The sequence below is a fragment of the Balearica regulorum genome, chromosome 3 (assembly GCF_011004875.1).
Source record: "Balearica regulorum gibbericeps isolate bBalReg1 chromosome 3, bBalReg1.pri, whole genome shotgun sequence".
In the NCBI taxonomy this organism is placed as follows: domain Eukaryota; kingdom Metazoa; phylum Chordata; class Aves; order Gruiformes; family Gruidae; genus Balearica; species Balearica regulorum.
The window spans coordinates 112,759,142-112,781,370 of NC_046186.1; the positions used below are offsets into that span (position 1 = coordinate 112,759,142).

General features: G+C 42.1%; 1 protein-coding gene across 4 annotated transcripts in view; it reads left to right on the forward strand.

The window, feature by feature from the left end:
- The window catches only part of TTBK1 (tau tubulin kinase 1), a 119,875-nt gene that overhangs the window by 15,012 nt on the left and 82,634 nt on the right, over positions 1-22,229 (forward strand). For 3 of the 4 annotated variants that reach the window (XM_075749513.1, XM_075749515.1, XM_075749514.1), the window contains 2 exons: positions 2,475-2,633; positions 11,709-11,856. In XM_075749513.1, the coding sequence (XP_075605628.1) occupies positions 2,475-2,633; positions 11,709-11,856 (307 nt within the window). Of the gene's footprint in view, positions 1-1,533; positions 2,348-2,474; positions 2,634-11,708; positions 11,857-22,229 lie in introns of those variants that run through there. The other variant, XM_075749512.1, reaches the window with a different exon arrangement.

Consider the following 22,229-nt stretch of genomic DNA (forward strand, 5'->3'; position numbering starts at 1 on the left):
GCATCACTCTGGCTATACTAGAGCATATCTGTAAACTTACTTCTGTAATTCCGTATTGCCAAATGGCTCCTATTCATGGTAGTACCCAGGACGATTTTGTTCTGTTTCAAAGTCAGTGAAGATTTATGTGACTACTTTAAATAACACACGTTATCTTTGTACACATGTATTATAACATTGATAAAGGAAACTGGACTAGAGCACCGGGGAAAGCAGTTCTGTCTTGCCTAGCTTTGAGTGCTCATAGACTTTTGTGCTCTGTCTCTCCTCTAAAAGTATTCCTTGGAATTACTTTCCACCACTAGTCACTCGACTGAAAGCTTATTATGCGTATGCATCACTAATGCATACATCGTGTACCATACTTTTTAGGTGTTTTGCTTTGAAGTGAAAAATAGCACATGGCTGACTTTCTCTGGAAAACTCTAAACTTGTAACTGTCTTTGTTGCTACTACCACCCCACGTCCTGGGATCTCTAGCTGCCTTTGTATCCCCTGCAATCCAGAGCCTGCGTTGTGCTGTAGTTGTCTTCATGAAGTGATGCCAAGAGACCTTCAGGAGTAGGGAGGGGATACCTGCCTCTGGACCTGCCTGTCAATGTTCTTTTATATTTTTTGTAATGTTGAGGTTTTGGGGTGGTCTATAATTAAATGACTTTAATAACAGAAGAAAAGCCAGCCTTAGAAGAGATTTTTGCAGGGATTCTCTCTCCTGTGCAGTCTGCAGTGATGTGCAGGGAAGCTGGGTGCACAGCATATGCAGAGCTTGCTGATAGCTTAGGGATGGTCAGTTCAGATGTTCTGGTGAGCATAAAGTAGCCTGGGAATGGCATTACACTTGCTCATTAGGAAGAAGCAGCACAAATGCTGTGCTGCCAAACACAGCATGTACTTTCTCATTGGAGAGCTTTCCAGTTTCTTTAATACCTGACGACTGAAAGGACTGCTACCCCATACAGATGCAGGACTCTTTCTATGAGAATTCAGAGCATTTTGCAGCACCTTTCTTCTGAATGTCTTTAATATTCAGTTTCTTATTTCTCTTCTATCATTTTGATTGTACTTTAGCAGATGTTGGATTGTATGAACATTTCTCAGCAGCCCTCTTAGTGCATTAGTCAGCTGCTCCTTTTTTCCATGTAGTTATCGTCTTTATCTAGAATGAAATCTTCTTTTGTGAAGATCTGTTGAGAAGATCTATTTGAGATCTTTTGTTCATGTTTTGTTTGATCACCCTCTATGTCTTGCACTTTTGACATACTTCTGTCTGCTGCTTCCTTGTGCACACCACATGCCGGTTACTTCCTATCCTTCTTTCTCAGTCCTTTTATTGCTAGGGAATGAGCTCTTTTCTCTATTTGAGCTCATAATTCACTGGTGACTTTTTTGCTTTTTCTGAGGCCTGAAGAAGTGTGATGGTCGAATGACCAGCTCCAGTCTTTTTTTTTTTAATTTGGTATTTATCTTGTTAATCTTATTTAAGTCTACAGTCAGAGTGCTACAGTAACACTCATTTTTAGGAAGGAAAATATTTCATATTTTGGGGGAAGGACAATAGAACTGCCAAGAAGGCTTAATAAAAGATCTATGCTTAATAAAAGATCCGGCCTACTTTCTAAAGCCAGAAAAATATCTTACAGGCAGAGACAAAATGCATTAGGAAGCATCTTTTATTAGTCCTGTTTCAATTCATTTTCTTCCAGGAAAGTGGAGTCAATGTGTATCTGAAAGTAATTTTTGTAGAAGAATTATAACCAAAAAACCTCAAAACAAAATTAATTTCAGCATAGGCTATCTGGAGCTCCCTATAAAAGCAAGAAAAAGGGGCATGAGGTAGAGTGCAAACACCATAGGAACAAGATCTCTCTGTATTTTAATTTGATCATTTTTTAGCACTGTGTGTATGCTATGAGGAGGACTAATTTATACATGGCTGAATCCCTTTCTAACCATCCCCGTCTTCTTTGCTTGGCTGTTCATCACAGTGAGTGTCTGTAATCCTGGCTCTGTGAAGGCCCTTCTACCCTATTCGGATGCTTTTAGGCTTATTGAATGCAATAGCTGGCAAACCTTTCTGATTTGTGTTGGATGTCGTCCAGTGAAAACCATAAAAACTGCCTATGTATCAGCTGCTCTGTTAAAGCAAGACCTTTTTGCCTGGTAGCAATAACAGCTCTTGCAGCATTTGGCATTAGATTCTCTTTGACTTGTTGGCTGTCAGGCCCAAGAGCGCTGGACTCCTGCATGGTATAGCCAGTGATTGTCACCCTTTTAGTTTGTGCTGCTGACATGAAGCATGGTTGCGTCTGCCAAGTTTATGCATGGAGTGAGCTCAGGTGTTTGCAAGGTGAGTTTGCCTTCTTTCCTAAGAGACTGGTTCGATATAGTCATAAGCAAAACCTGTGGAAATGTAGCATGTACTTCTGCCATGACCTGTACTAATTTTGTCATTCCCCCCGCCCCTTTTTTCCCAGATAAATGGCTCATTTAAATTGGGAGCTACTAAAATACTCTCTGGCTGGCAAATGCAGTGCCTAGCAGCAGTCATCAAGGACGAACCAAACATGAGTGGAGGAGGGGAGCAGGTCGACATTCTTCCGGCCAATTATGTGGTCAAAGATCGCTGGAAAGTGGTGAGTAGCTCCGGCTTTGTTCTTCCTTTGGGGCCCAGACAGATTTTCTCCTCCTGTAGGGTATAGAAACTTGTCTAGTTAATCCTGAGCTCTGGCAAGAAACAGTGGAATGGTATAGTTTGATATGTTAGTAGGATACTGCAAGAAGATGGTTAATATTGCCCTAGTGTTTTTTAGACTGTCTGGTATTTTTAGAAGACTAAACCTGACAAGGATTTTTAGGTAGGATTGAACTGTTGCAGAAGGCTGAGTCATCTTTTAGTAAGAAACTTAGATTTCAAGTTACTGTGGCAAAGAATGCTACAAACATGCCTATAAATAAATTGCATTCCGATAAAATAATTTAAAAGCAAATGTTTAAGGTTGGAATGTCAGCTACTTCAAAAGTCAGAGAATCCATAATTAGCTTGTTGATACAACTTCTGTGCAAATTTATTAGGTTACTTTTTCAAATTATATCATCACATGTTAAGAGTTTTAGTTCTTCGTGGGACAACTGCCTCATCTGTTGTGCAAGCTGGATGGGGTACACTGACTTAATAGCCATTTCATTTTTTATGTATTCATTGTATGGCTGCAGATCTCACTAGCCATTTAAATTCATGGTGTGTGTTTGCCATTTAAACTCAGCTCTAGGTGGTACAAGAGAGAACTATTAGCTTGCTTTTACAGATACGGTTTCAAATTTAGTTAGATCTTGATTTTTATTATTTTTTACAGATTGCTTAATATTTATGACCAAAGCACAACTCTGCTAGACATCATGGGCATGCTCTTCATTTCTATAGATTGGACCTGGTTGTCTTGCCTTAGGCACCCAGGAGATGAGCGTGTGATTAACAATGGCTTGTGAGCAGAGACTTCAGCAGTTTGACCAGAATCATGCAAGAATGCTGTGGTAGAGATATGAGGAGAATCTCATTCTATAGACATGTATTTCCACCAGATTTGTTCAGAGGATGCATTTCCTCTTACATATAAAGCTTTCTCTTTAGTCATAAAGTGAGGTCTCTGGGATGGTGGGGGAAGTAGCATTATATTATTACCTCAGCTAAAGAAACTAGAATATAACACGTGAGAGGATCATGTACCTTTATACTTCTTGGAAATTCTGTATGGGTTTTTTGAGAGTTTTTTGTTTTCTCGCTTTAAAAGCATTGCTTTTAAAAAGATGAAAAAAAATTAAATCCCATGTGTGCCATTCTGTCCATTTTTAACTTGGTTTACCAGCAGTGTCTGAATCATTAAACTTCATAGCAGAAGCCTTGCTAGTTTGAATTACAAGTGATTTGTAGTAGTAGCAATAAGTTGTTTCTCTGCGCTAACTAGCTGTGGTACAGCTGCCCTGTGAATTTTGCAGTGGGCTGTGAAGAGTAGAGGACTAAAGAGACTTAGGACTCTGAACTCGCTTCACTTCCAGGCTATGGATAGCTTATTTTCAACAGCCCGCTTCAGACAACATATTATCCTTTTGTTAGACTTGCCTCGTGCCTGTATCTCTTTGTTGCCCTGGACAGTTCCCCCTTGCTCTGTTCTCGTTACTCCCCCACTGCCTGCCTCTCTTCATCCGAGCACTTTGCTCCTGCTTTCTCCACAGCCTTCACTTTTCTCTCTGGCCTGTCCCTGGACAGCCTATTTATGTTTAAGCAGTTCAAACTGCTCTTCATTCTCCATGCTTCCTGAGAGCAGATGGAGAATCTCAATTTTCTCTGTGATTAGATACCAAAATGGAGACAACCTCTATCCCCCTCCCAAAGCTTTCTGGCACAGCTGAAGGAAAGTCTTGCTGTGCTCTTGCAGCTCTGGGCTGGAGCATGTATACTTGTTTTGGCAGGATGGTACGTGTACAGGTTAACTGACTTATAGGACTTGCAACATGCTCTGTGCTTATGGACTTCTCAGAAAATACTGCTTGCAGTTTTTATGTGACCCTCCCTGCACAAATGGAAATTTCCTCAGAGCCTACAGTTTGGTCAGATTGGTGCACGTTCTTTGCAAAGCTGAATTTAGATGCTCTCCTGATGCTAAGCCATTGCTTCAAGTGCATGGTTGCAAATACTCGTTCTTATCCATTCTCCTTTACCCTAGCTAGCTTCAGCTTGGACCATTCCTACTGTTCAGCAAACTTTGAGTTTCTCCTTTAGAGAAAGGAGTGCTAAAATATCTGTAAATGATGGGAGTATTTTTTTAATACAGTCTAAACAAAGTAACTTTGTTCTTCGAAACAACAGAACTCTTAAAAGCACCAAAAGCTACAAATAAAGCCTAAAATATGCTGAGTTATGCTCATAGGGGAATATTTCAAACTAATTTTAAATTTGGTAGAGCCACTAAATATGGAATTTGGTGATTCCATTGTTGCATGAATCTGTGACTGGGGACTGCTAGAAGGTCTACCCACTAACTCTGCCTCAGATAATACAGAAATGTGCAGCTGTATTGTCAACAGCAACTACCTCTATCTAGAGAAATAGTCTTTTATGTTTTATAATGTTGGCTCACAGTAGTGACCACAGCAGTGAGGTCATTATAAGACACGTTAAATAGCAATGAGAAATTCTAATTCCCAGCTTTGAGTAGAGCTGGGAATTTGGCCTTGTGCTGAGCTGTGTGTTGGGAGCCTTCATTGAACAGTCATTTCTGTCCCCCAATAGTGCATACCTTTTAGGCAGATCTTCTGTGCTGTCCCCTTGCTGTGCTTGATGTTGGTATGGGACAAGTCAGAATTGTGAGCTGTATACGTCTCGAAGTAATCTTAGAAAAAAAAAAAAAACAAAACAAAACCCACCAAACAAAAAACCCCACTTTGTTGGTCCAAGGAAATGGATAGCATAGGATCAAGTGACAGATGAAAAAAGGAGTATACCTTAAAGTGAGCATACAGCTGTAACATCAGTAGTAGCAATTTTTTTATTTATCATAGATCTTTCTGATTCTAACTCATAGCGTGCAAGCTGGACAGTCCAAGTTTTGCTGTGAGTGATGGATCCTGCTTAAAGAGGTGTGTGGCATATTTATGTGATGCTGGGGTTCAGCTGCCAGAAGGTTTTTTGTGTAATTTGTCCTCCCATTGTGGCTGTCTCTGGCTGGGCACCTGCTTGAACCTTGTAGTTCTTAGTGCTGGCATACTTCCAGTATTGAGCTGATTTCTAATTTTAGATCCGTGTAATGTATTCCTTGAATTCCTTTCCTCCTCTCCTCCTGTAAGCTGGCTGACAGGATTTTGACAAATGAAGATGTTAGTTCTCTGCAGTTAGCCTGTTGGTAGTTCATTTTCCTGTCACTCCAAGTCAGTAAAGTTTGGCTGTCTGACAGCAATGATTTTTTTGTTCTTATTTTTGGAGAAAGGCATGGACAGGGAGTGCTTATGCTTTTTATCAACACTTTTGGACTTGAAGTATTCTTTTGAGTCATCATTCTTTACTTGCAGGTATTCTTGATACTGTGGATGAAATTTGGACAATACTGGAACCATGTGACTTTTGCTGAGACCCCAGAGGGTGACTTGATCCACATGTGCTCTGAATTATGTGAACTGCTTTGTTTAGGGGAGGGAATAAAGTCACATATAACTTGAATGGTTTGAGAACAGCCCTGAGGAGAAGGGCTTGGGGGTGTTGGTGTACGAGAAGCTCAACGTGAGCCGGCAGTGTGCGCTTGCAGCCCAGAAAGCCAACTATATCCTGGGCTGCATCAAAAGAGACGTGACCAGTAGGTCGAGGGAGGTGGTTCTGCCCCTCTACTCCACTCTCATGAGACTCCACCTGGAGTACTGCATCCAGCTCTGGGGTCCCCAGTACAAGAAAGACATGGAGCTGTTGGAGTGAGTCCAGAGGAGGGCCACGAAGCTGATCAGAGGGCTGGAGCACCTCTCCTATGAAGACAGGCTGAGACAGTTGGGGTTGTTCAGCCTGGAGAAGAGAAGGCTCCAGGGAGACCTTGTAGCAGCTTTCCAGTACCTAAAAGGGGCCTACATGAAATCTGGAGAGGGACTGTTTACAAGGTCATGGAGTGACAGGACAAGGGGTAATGGGTTTAAGCTGAAGGAGGGTAGATTTAGATTAGATGTTAGGAAGAAATTCTTTACTGTGAGAGTGGTGAGGCACAGGAACAGGTTGCCCAGAGGAGTTGTGGATGTCCCCTCCCTGGAAGTGTTGAAGGCCAGGTTGGATGGGGCTTTTGGCAACGTGGTCTAGTGGAGGGTGTCCCTGCCCATGGCAGGAGGGTTGGAACTAGACAATCTTTAAGGTCCCTTCCAACCCAAACCATTCTGTGGTTCTATGATAACTTGTGCTTGCTTTGAACTAGGTATAGATGTTAAGGCTGAATGGATGCATCTCTTTGTTTCATCTGAACACTTTGTATTGGGCATTCACAACAGAATCTTAGTAGCAAGACAGAGTTGGCAGCTCCTGCACTGAGCTTTGAATACAAGTAGTGACTCTTGTACATGTGTATACACTTCTGTCAGGTGCAGTCCATGCTTTGGTTTCTTCCAGGTTTCTGAGGTTCTTGAACTCAAGTTTTGGTTACACTTGTCCTTCTCTTTTTCCTGTTTATTTTGGAAATCTTGCTGAAAGCCCCACAAACTTTTGTGGACTCTTCACCTTTTCTTGATCACAAAGGCCATTTATGGTTCCAAGAGGGTTCTTGGGACAAGGAAGGTGTTTTGTCAGTCTGGGGCCTGTTTTGGACTCACTCTGTGCAGAATTGCTTTAAGTGGGCTTTAGCAGATCTTCAGATGATTTAGAATGTGGCTGGTTGACTTCTCCTTGCTTGGCTTCTCAGTTCATGTCTGGTTTATGTGTTAGTTTTCCCTTGAGATCAGTATAACTCCAGTTCTCCTAAGCAAGTTGAGTGGACTTGGAGAGTTTGGTGAATGTAGATCCACTTTTCCTAACCTGTTGTTAAGTCAGATGAGGCCTGCTAGCCATTTCTGGATCAAGTAGCCCATTGAGTTGGGCTGCAGGAGTTGCAGGCTTGACTATACAAGTGCTCCTGAAAGACAGTCACAGTAGTCACTATTTGATCTTGTCAGCATTTGAATCCCATGGGTGACAGCCTTGACCCTGGCTGAGTTCACCATAGGTCGCTGGCTCTGGGTTTGGTCCTTTGCTCTGGATTCGGAGCACATGTTCTTGTTCCTGACGTTGCCACCGATCCTGAGACTGAACCACTTGTGCCTTGGTCCTGGAGTGTTTTCCTGAGAAGGTCTCGTCTTTATATAATATCTTTGGAAGGTAGACTTTGTTTAGAGCAGTGGTGTCTTAAATGCTTGCTGAATAAAAGATTACATTTGTAATTGAAAACTATTTTTGGTAGGAGGAGGTGTGTTGCCTTGGTTTTTTGAACTGTCCCTCTGTGAGTACTGATTTCTGCTTAGTGGGAAGGCTGTGTGTTGTTTGTAGGTTTTGGGGTTTTTTTAATAGGCTCTGGAGGATTGTGCTGCAAGAGTCTTTTCAGGATAAATGCAAAATATTTCAGGATATTTAAAGGACACTTCAAAGGGAGCCATCTGTGTCCTGTGTAACCACTGATACATCCAGGGGTGCTTTTGGGAGTGGCTTCCCCCATCAGGACATGGCTGGTTTGTATTGGTAGTCCTGAGGGACAGTCCAGTTTGGGGAATTCCTGGAAGCCCCTAGCTGGAGACTGCCACACTGAGGTGTCAAGTAGAGTGGCTTTTTGGTAACAGTTTACTCCAAGGGTCTAATGTGGCACGAAACTTCTTAGAATATGGAAGAAGTACTGCAATGAGCTGTATGGTCCTGTGGCTGTTAGTGGCATGCTGAAAGGATTGGAATCATGTCTGAAGTGCAGCTTACTTAATTTTAGTTGTCTATATGCAAGTCCAAATAGATACTTGTGTTCGATCAGATGAATTGTTCACTTGACTCTACAGGCTGTAAGGGAAACGTGGACACCCAGCTCACATACAGGCTCATGCAGTTAGGTAGAATGAATCCTGCTGGTGCTGTCAGCCTGTATCCCGGTCTTAACTGTAAAAGTACTGGTGGAAGGTAGGAAACAGGATGGGAAGAGAATATTACCAGAGCAGTGAGGCTTAGCATGGGCAGGTGACTCATGATTACCACTTAGGTGATTCTTGTTAGACGTTCCCTTCTCTTTCTTGACTTTGTGTTTAAAACAGCTTCATTATTCATTTATTTTCTTGTGTGGTATATGCCCATCTCTCTTTTGTGTCCAGCAGAAGGCTGTGCTGAGTTCACCTTAGACAGTGAACTCCTACAGGGTACCCAAGCCATGAGGAAATGCCTGTGTGGTAAGCCCCTGACCTCAGCCAAGACCTTGAGTTGCAAGATAACAACTTGCTGTGCAACAAAGAAAAGGAAATTGCTGCTCATGGCCTCTGGATGTTGCTGAAAAATCAAGGAGGATGGCAGTGCTGGTACTGATGAATAGGACCATCTGGTGTGCTGGGAAAAGTATGCCAGAGAATAATTTCCATAAGAGGGTGAGAAAGGATGTGAGGAAGAGGGGGAGCTTGAGGGCTCTTGGACAGAGGTGCATCCATTGGCTGGAATGTGTGTATAAAATCAGTTTTCTGATTCAGCAGAATCTCTGATCTTGATTTCATGTCATCTTGCATTTGTTGCTCTATTGACTTACATGGGTCCTCTGATTTAGCTGTTTTCCTAGGTGAGCAGTCTCAATACCTGTAACTTTCTTCCTGAACCTGCTTCTCTGATGCACACCTCTTTTGCTTTTTCTGAGGTAGCAGTCCTAGTCGATCCTTAGTTTTTCCAGCCTTCTGATCATTCTCTTCATTCTGAAATGAACCACTTCTAACTCAGTGTGAGCCTGTAGCAGCAAGGTGATCCATATTGTGCATTGTACATGACTAGACCTTCCTACAGATCCTTACAATGCTGCTATCCTAATCATATTACTGTGTTGTTCCATTTATATTGTAGTAGCTTTGTATTTTGACTGTGTTGGATGTGGGAGCTGTCCCTGTTAAGGCCAGTGAATGGAAAAGGATCACTGTGTGTATCTGTGCTGGCTCAGCAATATTTCTCCCCAGATCCATTTCTTGAATTTGCAACCCAGTGAGATATTTGGGTAGCCTATGTTTCTTCTCCATCCCAGCTATGTTATGTCATATTTATTACGGTTGACTTTTGCTTGTTATGTTACGCTTTTTCCCACTGATACTTTTATAATCTTCCTCAAAGTCCTTCCAGATCCCCACTAAACTTTTTGTCTTCTGCAGCTTTTACTGTCCCTTTCCCTTTCCCTTCTGTGTCATTAGTACGTCAGGCAACAGAAGATCTTGTGTACTGAATCCTGAAGTATTAGCAGGGATGTTGTTGTTATGCTGAATGTAGTATTGTTTTGATAGAAAGATTTTTAATAGCCAGCTCACTTAGTGTGAATTTCCAAGTAGAAGTAGGGCTGCACAGTAATAATTTATGAATAATATGTGGTGACCTAGTTATTGGGCTGTTTACTGTATGAATATGCCTCTTTAGCCCAGTGCAAGGTTGTGAGGAAAAATGACAAGTAAAAGAAGAATGGCTCTGGACAGCAACTCTCAAAGACTTATCAAGATACAGCTTCAGAGACAATAGTCAGGCTGTTAATAGGGAAAGTACTACTTTCTTCATGCAGAGCTGTTTTTCTTGACTTAACAGCCAGAAAAGCAAATGGTTTGGGTTGCCTTAACAAGAAAAAAACCCTGCCCTTGAGAGACAGGGCCCTCTGTCCAGCAAACTGGACAGATGCACAGGACAGGCCTTCTGTGGTGCAGAAGACACTATAATATCATCTAACCCTCATTAAACATTGTGTAAGATAGTCAAACATGTATCTGCCTGATTTGAAGTTCTTTTTCTCTTCAAGTGCTATTGCTGCCGTTGGAAAGAAGCAGTGCTCAGGGCTTCCTGAGCAGTTGTGAACAAAGGGAACACAAAATGCTGAAGGAAAAGGCTGTGGCTAGGTTCAGTGAACAAGTGCTAAGCAGATCAAAGGAGCCCTGATCTAGCTTTGCTGTAAACCTGAATTTGTTCCTGGGCAGCATAGTATGCTTTAAATATATCTAAAAGAACAAATATAAAATCATTTTCCTGGCAATGACATTGACACTTGCAACACGTTAGGAGTCTGTCTTATGCATGCATATGTATAACTATATATGTGCATATGCTCTCAAGTCTCAGAAGGAGAATCAAGGAATCACCTTCCAGGAAAGGCAGAGGATCCCAGCTTGCTCTCCGAGTGGGTGGCTGCTCTAGAACAGGCAGACGATCGGTCTTTAGTAGGTGCATATCAAATATGCTGATACTTAGACATCTTTAGCTTTGAGATTATGTCAATTGAAATGGTTTGGATTTCCAAGTAATGATATCCTTCTATTGTCAAACAGTCTTTAATTTTGCTCAGAGACACAAAAAGCATCATTTGGTGTGGTTTGAAATTAAAAAGAAAAAAAGAATGAGAAACAATGGAGCTGTACTTGTGGCTTGTATGTAACTGTTTTGAGGTAATGCCGTTGGCAGTTCTCTGAAATGTGAAGTGACCTCACTAGCAGAGCAGGTCGAGCATCTTGTAAAATATTCCAGTGGATGTTTTGTTCTGTATTTAAAATCCTGTGAATGAGATATGAATGTCATTGAACTTAATTTCTTGAAAGCATTAGTTCCAACTACCACAGTTGTGTTTTACTGCAGAGACGCATTTGTTGAGAGGGAATGACAGTTTTTATCTACCATGGTCTGGATAGTGGTTCTACTATCTCCTTGAAGGGTCTTTCCTTGAATTTTGGCAAGAACATTATTGAGGTAATAGGCGTTATCATTTTCTTTTAAATGTATCTCATGTCATCGCTTGCTAGGCTTGTTCTTTGTTGTTACAGCAAAGAATTTATACATAGCACAGTCAAGTGGGTAGCTGGACTTTTGCCTAGCTGTGCAGTGAAGGGATTCAGGCGCAGCACAGATTGGGAGCTGAGCTTGTTCTCCCTATGCAGTAAAGAAGCTAGTGCCTGGCTCTGTGAGAGCCAGTTTGATGTTATCTCTCTTGTACGTTGTACTAAACCTCTTTGTACTTTTCTAGTTGAAGAAGATTGGTGGCGGTGGGTTTGGGGAGATCTATGAGGCAATGGATCTGCTGACCCGTGAGAATGTGGCCTTGAAGGTGGAATCAGCCCAGCAGCCCAAGCAAGTTCTCAAGATGGAAGTGGCTGTCCTGAAAAAGCTGCAAGGTAAGGCAGAAATCTCTTTGGAGGTGCTAAAGGTCACTGTGCATGTTAACAATTAGAATCCAAAGTTGCAAATATTTTTTTTTTTATTATTTTCTCTGCAGTTTTCATCTATATGTGATGTTACATTAAGTCATTCAGCTCAGAAAGTTATTACATTCTGCAAAGCGTACTACTCAAGTGACTTCAAACTACAGGGACTATTTTTGTCCACTAGGCTATAAGAACAATCAGGAGACTTAAACTGAACTATTGGTACACTGGTTTGTGCAGTCTAGTGATATCGAATAGGTAATAGGGAATAGAGCAAGCAATGTCTGACTAAGAAATGAGGTTAGCTGATTGCCTCCCAGAGGACCAGGACAATGTTTGTGACTATAGCACTGCGAGCGTGATGGAGTCTTCAAGTAAAATGGTTGACTAGTAGATGAGTGCAAAAAGTGGATAACATGAAGTATAGGGAAACTGGCAGTTATTAACTGGCAATTTTTCAGCTACCTGACTGTCCTGAAGGCAAAGTGTGAAGTGATTTTAGGTCTCTCAGTTTTGGGAGTGGTGGTTTTTGAATTATGTCAATTTAAATTATATGCCTATTCTTAATTCTCCCTAGCACAGCATTATATTGGTTTGGATGTGGAAGTCAGCCCTGGGACCGTCAATTTCTATATTTGAAAAGCTGTATTTTCTATGGCAAACCTTATAAGCAGGTTTCAAACTGACTGGGAAGCAGCAAAATGGGAGCCTTCCTAGACTCATGTCCAACCCTGCTTCCACTTAAGAAATTACACTGAAGGGGGCCTTGCCTTATGCCAGGATGCTGTTTTCTGTTTACTCAGATGAAACTATAAATAAGGCTAAAAGTTAAAACTTCCTGTGCTGATCTTTAAAAAAGTCTTTGAAGTCGCAGTCATTCTCAGGAGTGAACTAGTAGAATAGTGTGAGAGAAGCCAGCCAGTATCTCAAAGGCTTTTGCAATGCTGAAGAGATACAGTTTAACACCAAAGGGTGCAAGGGAACAGTCTTGCTGCAGTTGTTCCTGGCTGAAGGAACAGCGAGGAGTCTTCTACTAAAAACTAATCGCTAGGGGAGGATGTAAACAGGGAATGTCCAAATCTGCCTCTGAGGAACTGAGAACTGCTGTCTGCTGAAGTGTCCATGGATTTCCTTGTGAAGACAAGGCCCGCTATTCACAGGGACAGTTTACATGTTCTAGTATAATATGCCTTTGAAGGGATGTTCCTTTTTGCAGGATTCCCACCTGGGCTGAGGAAACATCTTCCCATGAAGCAATCAGTAGTATTCTTACCACGGGGTCTCATGCTTCAGAGATAGTGTTGTGGCCCCGTGTCCATGTCTATACCTCTGCCCTTGCACAAAATCCCCAGAGATATGATTGAATTAGAAGAGGAGACTGTTGCAGGTCTTGTGAAACAGAGGTTACTCAGTGTTTGTGACAGATTGCCTCTAGGTAGAAGTCAGTGAATTACTTTTTGAAGGTCAAATAGTTTCCCACAGTTTAGGTCTTTTAAGAGAAGGACTGATAAGGCCTTTTTTGAATACACTGTATTGTAATAGATGCAGCTGAGCTGTGTAATGATAATTGAAACAAAGGAAAAATCAACCTAGGTCATTAGGAGGAAGCCTGCTGTTCATCTGTGAACAGCCTCTATACACAGAGCTCCCAGAGAACGGCAGAACAGGTGGCTGAGGTCTGAAAGCAATGTAGTGAGGGCAAGCAAGGCAGAGATTAGATTTTTGCATTTCTTTGTGCACTTGGAACTGCTCTGAACTGAGGGAGGATGCGACCGTGTAGAACAGTGGATTATTAGAATACTGAGAGAAGATGCTATCATGCTGGCTAGTGTCAATATGGGTTACATCCAGGGCGGGGAATGCTTGAAAAGCATGACCTGAAGTCACTGAATCAGAACTAGCATCAGAAAATGTGCAAGGAGTTGACTAATACTCATGCTTTGCCATCAGTGTTTATTTCTGGAAAATAGTTGAGAATACCAAAAGTCTTGAAAAAACACCCACAGTTGTACACAGCATGATGCTGGTAATTGGTAAGAGGGAGTGGTCGTGTGTGGAATTAGGAAAATCCCTTGGCAAAGCAGTTAGCAAATATTAAGGGACAGAAAAGACAAAAGAAGCAGAATTGGTTATGCATCAACTATCCTGTATTTCAGAATGATGAATTTCTTCATCTGTATTTTTATAAATCAAGCTGTTCTGTGAAGAGTTTAGCTTTTTTGGTTCAAGGTTAATCCTCAAATGCCTTACTGAAATGAATGATAAAGCTAAAATAAGAAGTAAGGTTGAGAGAATTGGGAATCATGTGTTGTGTATGTTTTCACTGTGAGCTGTTGTGAAGAGGTGAGAAACATTTCAGAAAGGGAGATGCTGACTTTAACCAAACAGTTGGTGGGTGAAGTTGGTGGTATTATCATAGGTGATGTAGTCGGTTCATGGTTTTCCAGGTGAAAGGCAAGGGAACGGTGTTGTGTAAAATTCCTCTGTACTTTTCTGGTAAATTGAACATTGCGGTACCTCTTAAATAGTACGGCTTTATTGTTTTCTATTTAGATATCACACCAACATTAAAGGACTAGTGAGCTGCTGCTCTTTTCAGAGCTTGTGATCAGGGTCTTGCAAGTTGCTAGAGGTGCACAGAGTTTGGGACAGAGAAGGCTGGCCATTAGCCCATGCTGCTGACGTGCTTCAGGACCTGATTTGGGTGCAGCCCGACCTCTCAGTGCCGTAGCACCTGATCAGTTTGGACTGCAGGCTGTTGCCAACAGTCAGACTTTCTGGGACACTTTCTGGAATAGCCACATAAGGAACACAGCTGCAGGTCCCTCACAATGTACTTTCTGCACTGGCAGTCCATGTAGAACAACTGAGGAACTAATCAGTTATAGAGACTCTCTAGAAGAGTCATTACCTTCTAAATAAACATTGTGTGTAGTTTTCTACTGTGAGAATGGTCACCTTTTTTTACTGTGAGGGTGGTCAAACACTGACACAGGCTGCCCAGAGAGGTTGTGGACTCTGCATCCTTGGAGATATTCAAAACCCAACTGGATGCAGCCCTGACAACCTGCTGTAGCTGTCTCTGCTTGAACAGGAGGGGTGGACTAGATGATCCCAAGATGTCCCTTCCAACATAAATGATTCTATGATACTTGTGCTTGGCTATGTGAGATCACTGCCACTTCTGTATCTTTCAACTGCCCTGTAGAGTCATTCTGTTCTCCTCTTACTTGATTTGATTTTTCTAGCTGTATAGTGTTTTTTCTTTGTCTGTTTAGATATTAATGTCTTTGCCAAAGGCAAAGTTCTTTCTTCTGGCCAACCTTTCAAATGTTTGTATTGTCTTGGGGCTGGGAAGCACGAGCACTGGTGCCCTTTTAGGCTTTGGCTAAAACACAGTTGAGAAGTCAGCTTACAGAGTTTCTTGCTTAAGCAGGTGATGAGCTGAAGCTCTCAGTTGTCCTGTTGGTTTCCATTTAAACATTTCCAGCAAAATTTCTGTCTTTTTCTTGCCTTCCGTGGACTATTTTAGTGAAAATCAAAACCTCTTGGTCCGACATAGTTGCTGTAGAGTATTTCGTTGTTCAGGCTGGGCTCACAGGGCTCAGAACATTCTGCCTGGTGCTACTCTACCTGTCCCATTCTAATCAGAGCACCACAAGGTAACATTTTGTTTTCATCTTTGTCAAGCTCTGTTTGGCTTACATTGCTCCCCTCTTCTGACAGGGCCTTGGCACTGTTGAACCAGAGCTGTTTTCCCAGTGTGTATTAGTAAGCTTGCTTGGGGAACAGGGAAATTGCATTGTCCTTTTGTACCATTCGGAATGTCAACCTCAGTATTGCAATGCATATTACTGTCGTTGCTGCTGAAGGAGGCCCGCACCCTCCACAGTGCTCGATTTTACTTGTACCATCATTGCAGCACGAGCAGATGGGATCTTCTGTGACGAGTCACCATTTGAAAACAAGTCTTTCTTTCCAAATTCTTACCACGTGGTGGCATTCAGGCTGGTTCTACCTTGTTGTACAACCAGTGGCCACTACAGATTACGACGTTAGCCCTCTCTTTTACTTGAGATCACACCATGTGTTTACCCACTGTCTGCTATAGATGAAGTCCTCTACTGTTTATCAACACCAGCCTGAGCAACCCTTTTTGCTGGACTACAGGAGTTGCTCACGACTTCTGTCGGGCTCGATTATCTCTGCCTTATCTGTCCCTTCCATGGATGAAGGAGTAAGCAGGACTAAGTTTACCTGAAATTTTCCTAAGTTTATCAGAAAATTTTCCTTGCTTGAAGAAGGCTGCTGTGCAGTTTCCAGCTACTGGGTGTCATGGAGAGTCCAAGGAACCACATCAGCAGGTAGACTTCTGCAGTAATAGATTCTTATGTACATATTTATCTCTAAAATGTGCAATAAGTGACAAGCAATATGGAAATTATATGAAAAATTCATGGTGTACAGCAATAAGAAATGTGTGTATGTAGTTGGTAAGTCTAGGGATAATAAAGTAATAGTATGAAAAAAGATAATAAGAAAAATTATTTTATAGACAGCTAATAGAGAATTACCCTACTAAGGACAAAAATCTTACCTACAGTAAATTCAGAAACTGTTTCAGGGATAGTTTGGCATATCTGCACAGGGTACTCTGCATGAATACAGCTTCTCTGTCAGAAGAATACTATTTTAGTGCCAAGCCCTCATTTTATTACCTTAATCACTACTGTAAAATTATCTTTAAATGAGATAATTGTATACAACTGTACCATTTGCACATAATTTTAACTTACTGGGCTTTTCTACTTTGCAGTTAAGTATTTTGAAACCAAGCCTAAGCTGCATTGGCAAAATACTTCTTGCAGATAGAACTTGTTTCCAGCAGAGAAGGTTGCCTTTGCTGGGTTTTCTATGTTTCACCCTCTTAAACTATGAGCAGTATAGTACCAGCAGATCAGTGGATAGAAGCAGTTGCTCAGGCCTATACATCTCCAGCGTATATGGCTTGGGGATTCTACACTACGAACAGCATGTGTTTTGGGGATTTTGCTTTGGGTTAGTTTTAATCTCTTCCCCCTGTCTGAGGGACCATTTGTTGGTTTGGACCGTCTCCTTTAGGATTTGGAGACTACTTGGTGTGCACCTGGAGTAGACTTTCTGGGTCTGTTTGCTCTGAAAAGTTTACGTGACCCAAAGCCACTCTGAACAGCACTGACCCATGGTAATTGTAATGATTGAAGGCAGTATGGGGGCTTGCTTTAAAACCTCATTGCTATTATAAACCAGAACTCTGAGACTCCTGTTCTTTGGAATCACGGCTCAATGAGAGAACGGTGACAAGTGGTGTTCCTCAGGGGTCGGTACTGGGACTGGCACTGTTCAACGTCTTTGTTGGTGACATGGACAGTGGGATCAAGTGCACCCTCAGCAAGTTTGCCGACGACACCAAGCTGTGTGGTGTGGTCGACAGGCTGGAGGGAAGGGATGCCATCCAGAGGGACCTTGACAGTCTGGAGAGGTGGGCCTGTGCGAACCGCATGAAGTTCAACAAGGCCAAGTGCAAGGTCCTGCACATGGGTCAGCGCAATCCCAAGCACAACTATAGGCTGGGCGAGGAATGGATTGAAAGCAGCCCCGAGGAGAAGGACTTGGTAGTATTGATTGATGAGAAGCTCAACATGAGCCAGCAGTGTGCGCTTGCAGCCCAGAAAGCCAACCTTGTCCTGGGCTGCATCAAAAGAGGCATGACCAGCAGGTAGAGGGAGGTGATCCTGACCTTCTACTCTGCTCTGGTGAGACCCCACCTGGAGTACTGCGTCCAGCTCTGGGGGCCCCAGTACAGGAGAGACATTGAGCTGTTGGAGCGAGTCCAGAGGAAGACCACGAAGCTGATCAGAGGGCTGAAGCACCTCTCCTATGAAGACAGACTGAGAGAGTTGGGATTGTTCAGCCTGCAGAAGAGAAGGCTCCAGGGAGATCTAATTGCGGCTTTCCAGTACCTGAAGGGGCCTACAGGAAAGATGGTGAGGGACTGTTTATCAGGGAGTGTAGTGACAGGACAAGGGGTAATGGCTTCAAGCTGAAGGAGGGTAGATTTAGATCAGATATTAGAAAGAAATTCTTTACTGTGAGGGTGGTGAGGCACTGGAACAGGTTGCCCAGAGAGGTTGTGGAGGCCCCATCCCTGGAAGTGTTTAAGACAAGGTTGGATGAGGCTTTGGGCAATGTGGTCTAGTGGAGGGTGTCCCTGCCCACAGCAGGGGGGTTGGAACTAGATACCTTTGAGGTCCCTTCCAACCCAAACCATTCTGTGATTCTATGATTCTATGATTTCCCATCACTGAACGTGCGGAAGGAAGAGTCCTGTCACTTCTAGAAGAGCAGATGATTTTCCATATCTTCAGTGCTTTTCTAAGCCTTTGGAATACAGACAGACAGCAACCTGCCTGCTCCCTCTGTGACTTTTTTCCTCACCCTGGATTTGCTGTGGAGCAACATTCAGGTGGCAAAGGAGCATCTGTGAAATAGTATCTGGGCTCTCTTTCCTGTCTCTGAGGTTAATCAAAATGCAAAGACTCTGTTAGAACAGCTCTTGCACAGCTTTTGAGGTGCTTGGCTTGGGCTATCTCAGTATCGGTCTGCGTTTCCAACAGCAGCCCTAATTGCAGAAATATTAAACAAATATTCCTGATTATATCCAGTGGATTATTTCCTCTAGCTTTTGGGCTGCTGCAGAGAGGTGTGTGGAAATCATCTTTACATGGCAAACCAGGCACTGTGTCTGGTCTAGATGCTCAGCTGGGGCTGTGTGAGGCCCAGCAGCAGATGCTTTGAATTCAGAAGTAATCTCCTTGTTCTTACCCACTTCTTGGTAGGTCTCTCTGGGAGCACTCTGAGGACTTGTGAGGCTAGGACAGTGCAAAAAGATCTCTCACGAGGCTTGCACACAGGCTCCCCAAAATGTGGATATGGCCACAGCATTCAGTTTCTTTTGCTGGGGTTCTCCTTGGAGCAGCCTAACAGTCAGATTGTCAGTTACAATGGACAGATTATTCTGGTGCTGAGCACTGTTTTCTGTTCATCCGTGGTGGCAATTTTGTCCTGGTGTGAGGCTACAAGGCCCCATGTACTTGCCTTTGACCCCGCTCAGCAGCCAGATATTCCTATGCCCTCCTCAGTGTGTCATTTTCTTTGTAAATGCTTTCTTTTCAGTGTAACCAATCTCATTGCGTAGGACTCTGATTAATTTTATTCTGCAGTGCAGAGATCTTCTGCATATTGAGTAGTTGTGCAAGATGCAGCCTGGTCACAGGCATTGTAGTTTTTGAGTACCTGATTTTATTACAGCAGATAGTGAAGCAGGTCTGTGTTGCTTGTTCCCCGTTTACTGCCAGGGGTTGGTCAGGTAAGAGTTTCCTAACAAAATAAGGGAAGAAAAGGGATCTTGCTTGTTTTTTCTCATTTTGTGCATATGTGAGTTTTTCGTGTTAAAGTGATGCCTTAACTCTCTGTGATTCAGTTTCTGTTACTTTTGTAGACACGTTTTATATGTTTCTACAGTATTTTGCTAGGTTGATGTAACCAAGCTATCTGTAAAGGCTGGAAAGCATGGTAAATTACCCTTGGCAGGTTTTTAGGCTATCACAGGGTGGCAGATTCAGACATTTGATGTAGCTCTAGCCTCTCTGCCCAGCACTGCATTTTTCCATATGGAAGAGTCCTATGGGTGTTTGAATAAACTGGCATTTGGGCCACATGTTTTCTGTGTCAACCACAGTGTCACAGGATGGGGGAAGGACATGGAATGGATGAAAAATTATTTAAAACATGGTTTTGTGAGTCTGTGTTGAATTCTTGCTCCCTTGCTCTTCTGCCTTGACCTGTGTGGGATCAATTATCAGTTGCTCAACTTAAAGTTTTTAGTGGTCTTGGGAAACAAGTAGAGGAAATTATGCCATGCAAAGTCAGATAGTTTTACCTTTTACTGTTCCGTTAGAAGATGATGACCAGCCTTTCGTTTTTATGTCCATTAGTACATTCACTTATTACAGAAGCACTAGCAAGGGTAACCCTGTTGATTAAGTCGTAGTTGATTACTATTGGATAATATAGTTATTTAAGCCTTACTTCCAGCATAGAAATTTGTTTTCTTTCATGTTCAAAACTCCTTGTCTCCAGCTAAGTTGACGAGTCCCTGAAGTCAGCTAGTTTGTCTGGCCAGAGATGAAACTTGCTAACTGCAAAGGAAAGAAAACTGCATGCTAGTCAGCTTTGCCAAGCTACAGACACCATTTCCAAGTAAAGTTAGAAGATGATGAAAATAACTCTCATTTAATTTTCTAGCCTTGATGGATCCTCCATTTCTTTAGAACATTTGTACAGAAGTGTATTCAATATCCCCACAATACAAAATCTACGATAAGCTGATAAACCTGATATTGATGTTGACAGGTGAATAAAAAAGAGCATAGCTGTAAAATGTGTATTATATCTATAATGAAGAGCATGGGAAATAGCTGCAGCTTTCCAAATGCCAGTGAGAGCAATTGTATAGCTAGATGTCCACAACTGTGCATATCATAGAGACCCTGGCAGTGCCCAAGTGCTCAAACAAGGTATGTCACTAAGTGCTTGGGCTTTTCCTGTGCAGTTGTCTTCAGGGTTATGCTGCTGGATGGCTGTGCCATGCTGGTTACTTTTGGCCAGAAGTATACCATTGGTTTTGATACTTCATGTATTACCTGAATAAAAAGAAACTTCACTGACAATTCTGGAATTAAGCTGAGTTTATGATTAGAGAGGTCAGAGGGCACCACTGATGCAAGAGGCAGGCCTGAAAGAAAAATGAGTGTTTGACATGGATAAATCCAGAGGATAATTTAGGCTGGCAGGGGCACCTCTGGAGGTCTCTGGTGCAATCTGCTCCAAGAAGCAGGATCAGGTTGCTCTGGGCCTTTTCCAGTGAAGTTTTGAATGATCTCTGAAGATGGAGATCCCACAGCCTCTCTGGGCCCCTCTTCCAGGGTTTGACCACCCTCATGGTGAAAAAGAAGTGACACCTAATGGGAATTTCCCATGTTGCAGCTCATGCCTAATGCCTCTCTGTGTACCTCTGAGAAAAGTCAGGCTCCATCTTCTCAGCACTCTTTGTTAGGTGGATCCCACCAGCAGTTAGATCCCCTTCTCCTGCCTTCCTAAGGCTGAACAAAAAACCCAGTTCTCTGACACTTCGAGTGTCACATTCTCCTTTTCCTGCATCCATCCCGGTGGCCACTGCTGGACTCACGCTGTTATGTCAGTGTTGGTCTTGTACTGCAGAGGAAATGCCAGAATTGGTAAGGTAACGGTTGTAAGAGTAACGATAATTGCCATGGGATTTATAAAAATCTATGCACGAGAAGTTTCTTCAGTGTTTTGGGTGGACTGTTAGCAATGAGACAGCTCATCTATGAAGATGAATAACAAAATAATTTTAGCATAAATTTCAAAGATTAAATTCTTGAAGTCCTTTGGCAAGAAGAGTGGTTATTTGTTTTCTGCAGGTGAAAATGCAGGAAATATGGAGTCTGCTACCAAAAAAACCCCCTCAAATTATGACAATAATGTCACATATTTCTTATTTGAGTAGTTTCATTGCTGTATTGAAAATACATCAGGAATATTTAAGAACTTAAACGAGAAGATTGGAATGAATATTGGTTTCCAGCAGTTTGAAATTGATCCATTTGAAAAAATAATACGCTCAAAAAAAGGATCATCATTTAATTTTTTTAAGTGCTGTGTAATGAAAGTTTTTTTATGTAATGAAAGTTTTTAAGTATTAACACGGGGTTTTTAATAATATCTCTACAAGGTAATGAATATCTATGCTAGAGTGGAGGGGTTTTCCACATACTTGAAGTGACTTTTATACACAAGGACATGGTTACTGACTGTAATTTTTAAGTTCTTTCAGAACAAAGATATTTCAGTAACTGAAATATTTTTATTTCTTGCCCAGTATTATATGGGATATTATTATGTTCATTTTAGTTTAAAAGCAACAGCAGCAAGAATTTTTTTCTATGGGTGAACATTAAAACATTGCCTTAACTAAATGCTTTGAAGAATGAATGCATGTGAAACAAAATAAAACACACGTTGACTGAAACTTTTCTCAAGTCAGTGTTTGTGAATATCAGGATGACTTATTTCCCCAACCTATGTTATTTAGTTAACAGGCCAAAACTCTTTATAATCTCTTGCTCTGTTCCTTTACTGTGTTGGAAGATAGCTGCTTTGTTTTAGTAACAAACAAATACAGATATAGGACTTACTTTCTGAAGTCTGAGCTTGTGATC